At 64.0% G+C, this 4,994-nt stretch overlaps 1 protein-coding gene across 1 annotated transcript; it reads right to left on the reverse strand.

Moving 5' to 3' along the window:
• Positions 1–1,123: 1,123 nt before the first annotated feature.
• Positions 1,124–3,514, reverse strand: KLHDC7A (kelch domain containing 7A). Its single transcript, XM_032418918.1, has one exon. The coding sequence runs from the start codon at positions 3,512–3,514 to the stop codon at positions 1,124–1,126; it is 2,391 nt and encodes a 796-aa protein (XP_032274809.1).
• Positions 3,515–4,994: the final 1,480 nt, after the last annotated feature.

Here is a 4,994-nt window from a genome sequence, read left to right on the forward strand (position 1 = left end):
AGGTTGGAGGGTCTCTGCCCTTTCCGAATTTACCAACTCTGATGTGAGAGCTGGTCCCAGTGTCCTGTGTGATTTTCCAGTTCCTCAGCTCCGTCACGAACCTGCCCCTCCCTCCTCTCCTGTCTGACCGGGCAGACCAGGTGACCACAGGGCACAGGGAGGAGAAATTATGCCAACGTCTCTCAGCAGCCCGGGAGGGGTGCCTGGCAGTGTCTGCCCCTGCTCCCCGAGGTGAGGGCTGTGTTGTTCGGACGGCTGCTGTATTCTGCAGGCTCCGAGCTCTGGGGAGGGAGTCAGTGGTCAGTTAGCAATGGGCCCACGCGGGGGAGCCCAGGAGGACGGGCGCCGACAGATCGCACCTACTCCTCTCTCTCCTGAGACCTCAGATGTGGGATCACTGGGGCTCTTCTTCGTGGACCACTACAGGGTGTATGTTTTCAAATGGCTGCTAACTGGAGGCTTCTCCTCCTAGTATACTAGAATTCTAGGTAATGAGAACAAGTGAGGTGGGTCAATTTGCTCTGCAGGCAAGAGTCCCATGGGCAGCACCAACTGTCGCTGATCTACTTCTCCAACCATCTCTCCTCTGGCCGGGCCCCTGGGGGCTCCCCAGGGCTCTTGGCACAGCCGGAACCACGTCCTTGTGTGTCCCCGGTGCTTCTGGGAACCCTGGAGGTAAGGGCTCGTGGCCAGTGTTTAGGACGGGGCCCTGGTGGCCTATAGAGAGCTGGCCCACCTCCAGCGGGGTTGGCTTGAGGGGTTATTGGGGGTCAACTGGCACCGGGACCTATGGTTGGGATGAGGCTGCACCCCTGAACTTTGGCGGGACCCTGACGTCCCTTCCGCCAAGAGTTCGGATTTGAAGCAAGGCGGCACCCATCGCTGCACACGTGTGTGGCTGCCCTCAGCCTCGGAGCACCGGTCCCTGGTTCTATCTCTGCATCCCACTGACAGCAAAGACGCATCCGAGGGCCCCGGCCAGCGGGGGAGGTAGGGTTAGAATTCACCTCTCGCTGGCCAAATGCCTGAGCAGCCTGCTCTCCTAGAAATGGCTCACGGAGTGGCGGGCAGGGGGTGCCTTTTGCTCCCCGGTTTTGCAGGAGAAGTCCGGCAGAGTGGGTAGCTAGACCCTGGTCTGAGGCACATCGGGGACGGGCAGGGTCAGGACGGTGGGCAGGAGGGTGCCCCGCGGGGAGGGGAAGCTCCGCAGCTCCTTGGGCACAAACCTGGGCGAGATGTGGTCGGCCAGGAAGCAGAGCGTGCGCCGGCGCCCCACGCAGTAGATGAGGTCCCCCAGCACGGCGCACTGGAAGGCGTCGGGGTAAGGCGTCCGCTGCGTGGCACACTCGTACCAGAGGCGGGCGCTGGAGCTGCAGCGGCACACGCTGATGCCCAGGCTGCGATTGAGGTCAAACCGGTAGAGAAAGCCGTTGACCGCCACCATCTCGGCCGTGCGGTCCTTGCCGCCCCCCGTGGGCCCGGCCTGCCAGCGCTGCTCCCGGACGGAGAATCGGAGAAGCAGGTAGCGCAGGGTGCCGCCCGTGACGAAGATCTCACCGGCGCATGCCGTGGCCGTGTGTGCCAGCGCGAACGTGTCGCTGGGGAGCGGTGGGACGAAGGTCCAGCGGTCCAGGCGGGGGTCATAGCATTCCACCGTGTTCAGACACTCGCCCCCAATGGCGTACAGGTGGCCGTCCAGGGCCACCAGCCGGCAGTGCGGCCGGGGCTGGTTCAGCGGGCACACCTCGCTCCAGATCCCCGTCAGCGGGTTGTAGCAGAAGACGCGGTTGGAGGGCTGGCGCCCAGACCCCTGGCAGCCGGACACCACGAAGAGGTAGTTGAAGAGACTGCAGAGGGCACAGCCTCGGGACACAGCCTCAGGGGGCAGACGGACCAGCGGGTGCCAGGCGTCCCGCTCCTCATCATAGCAACAGAGGCGGCCGGAGCCCTCCTGGGGGCACACGTCGGCCACCACCAGGTGCTCGCGGCCCCGCAGCCGGCGCCGGAGGATCAGCTCCCGCTCGGTCCCGCTCAGGCACCCGTAGACGTCTGGGCTGCGCAGCACCTGAAGGTAGTTGTCACTCATCACCTTGTAGGCTGCCTCCTGCAGGGCCTCCAGCTTCTGCCTCTTGGCCAAGGTCAGTACCTGGTAGCAGTTGCCCAGATCCAGGTGGACGCCCGGGGCGGAGCCAGGGGCCGGCGGGAGGTGGACGAAATTGGTCCCTGCCACCAGCTGCACGTGGGGCTCCCTGCTGCTTCCGGCTGAGCTGGCCCCGAGAGGAGCCCCGGGGAGGGGGCGGCCAGGCAGGGCACTCCCGTCTGGGCAGGACAGAGTGGGGGCCCCAAAGCCATCGAGCTGCAGCTGGAGCTCTGGGTTCTCCAGGATCTGGAGGAGGCTGTCCTTCCTGCTGAAGCCTTGCGTGGAGGGCGACGGCACAGGCTGGGGGCAGGTGGGTGTCTCGGTTCCACCTTCCTGGTCAGCGGCTTGGCCTCCTGAAGCTGCCCCTGCTCCTGGGGGGCCTGATGGTGGCACGGGGGCTGGACACTCAGCCAGGGCAGCTGTTCTGGGGGCCAGCCTGCCCTTGGAGGTGGCCCGGGAGGTGGATTCCACATAGTAATCGTACACCTTGCCCTTCAGCCTGGGCCCGGCCCCCTCCCCCTTGTCCTGTAGGAAATTCTCCTCCACACGAACCCGGGCCACCGACGAGTAGGTATAAGAGGTGCTGGAGGCTCCCTCCTGCTGAGGCAGGGTCAGGCCCATGTCCACGGTGGCCTGGAGGGCCCCGGCCTCTTCCCTGTGGACCCCCGTCACGCGGGTGAAGACCCAGCTCTTGCTCACGTCACTCTTGCCTTCCACGTGGGCCATCCAGTTGGTGGGGGCGGCCTCCTGCTCCCGGGACCCTGGTTGCCCCGGGGGGCCACCGTCCAGCCACGGGGCAGGCTCGCCGCCCTCACTGCGGCCGGCTGCTGTGGCGAGACCAGCGCGGGATCTCTGGGACTCGCTGCCCAAATGGGGGTGGTGGGGCCGCTTGGGCGTAGGGCCAGCAGCTGTCCCGGCTTCCCGGCCACCGCAGCCAGGAGGCGCCGGCTCAGAGTCCGGGTGCCGCCCACCCCCTTCCTCACCAGCGCCCTTCTCCACGGGCTCCCGAGCTTCTTGGGCTTCTGAGTCTTCGGGAGAGCGTCCTGTTGCCAGGACTTGGGAGTCGCCCTGATTCTCCCAGCCACAGCCCGGCGCCTCTCTGGTCCCCTTGCTTCCCCTCCGGCGTCTCAGCGCCCAGTGCGGCGCCCCGGGAGCAGCCCCCTGGACCGCAGGCTGCCTGGAGCCCTCGGCCTCCTCATTGGCCTCGGCCTTGGCGTTCCTGCCCCCCCGTGGGGCCTGGCCAGGCCTCGACTTGTAAAGCCTGTAGGCCACGGTCACCAGGAGCAGGGCAGCGGCGGACAGCACCACCTTGCCTGTCAGCTGCATGTCCAAATGCCAGTCCTGGGCCTCCACTCCTCCTCTTCCGGGGAGCATGCTTCCCAAATCCTCCCCGGGGCTGAAGAATGTCAAGAATCCGATTAATGATTGTCCAATAGGGGCCGGTTCCTGGTTCCTGCGGAGCGGAGCTGGAGGGGGTTCTGGGCTGGCTCTGGCCAGCCAGGGGCCGGTCAGCTGGGGGAGTTGGAGCCAAGGTGACCTTGAGCTGGCAGATGGTGGCCACTGGGGCTCAGGGCCAGCAGATCTCGGCGCTGGCCTCCCTGGATCCTTCGATACTTTTCCTGGGGGTGAGGGTGGGGGTTGTGCCCCAGGGCTGAGCTTGTGATCAGCCACCTGAACCAGCAGCTGCTGGAGGATGTACACAAAGAGGGAGGAAGCTCTTGACCACACAGTCACCTGATGCCAGGAAACGCACGGGGTTGGTTATTATATGTGTGTGTGTTTTATTTTCTCGTTTGCAAATCCAGCGGGCTAGGAGTGTGGGTGTGGTGAACTGTGAGACAGGTGGAGCTGTGGCAGGTGTGGCTTGAGGGCCTCCCTGTCTGTTTCCTTCCCGATGGGGTCTGCTGGTCCGGGCGGGGAGGTCTGCAATTAGCAGCAGGGACAGCTGAGCCCCGGACTGCAGCCAAGCCACCTGACTTGGCTTTGAATGCCTCTGCCCTCCCTCTGGCCCTCCTGAGGGCAGATGGGGAAAGCACCGGGCGTTAGTGCCCAGATCAGGGAGGGACGTGGGGCACATCCTTGCCCTCGAAGACAGACAACGTCCTCTGGTGAGAGGCCAAGGGAGATTCACCTGCCCCCATCTCACCAGTGCTGTGGTTTCCAGATCCAGACTGACTACCTGGCTCTGCCCCTTGCCAGCTGTGTGACCTTAGGCAAGTGACTTCCCCTCTCTGTGCCTGAGTTCCTTCATCTGTAAATGGGGGTAACAGCACACGCACCTCATAAGGTTGTGGTTGGTGTGCGTACAGCCCACAGTGCTGAGCTCCACCTTGTGAAAGCTCACGAAATATCAGCCATTCTTCTTCGTCTTCTCTTCCTCCTCCTCCTCGGAGTCATTATCATTCATATGAATCGTCACCAGCTGGACCTGAAGCACAGATTCAATTCTGCCCCTCCCCAGACCAAGGTCCTCCCAGGGCACCCAGAGGCCAGGGCAGGGCTGCCTTTGGGGCCAGCAGGTAAAGTGGCTAACGTGCCCAGCAGGCGGGCCCTGCACTGCCTGATCCCCCTGTGTCGGAGACTCTGATCCCCTGGCCCGAATGGGGCCGAGCACAGCGGGGACAACTACCAGCATGTTCTGTGCCTTTCCAGGGGTAGAACGGAGGGGGGCACTCTGGATGAATCTCATCTGATGCCCACCATCCCGTTCGGGAGAGATGCAATCGTCACCTCCCATTTTATGGCAGCTCCAAGCTCATGTCAGTTGGCTTGTAACTGGGGACTTGTATCCCTGTTTCCAGAGTCCAGAGTTTTGCAGACCTGACTTCCCCCACCAGGTATGGTTCCCCGGGAC

The sequence above is a fragment of the Phoca vitulina genome, unplaced genomic scaffold (genome assembly GCF_004348235.1).
Source record: "Phoca vitulina isolate PV1807 unplaced genomic scaffold, GSC_HSeal_1.0 scaffold2, whole genome shotgun sequence".
Lineage (NCBI taxonomy): Eukaryota > Metazoa > Chordata > Mammalia > Carnivora > Phocidae > Phoca > Phoca vitulina.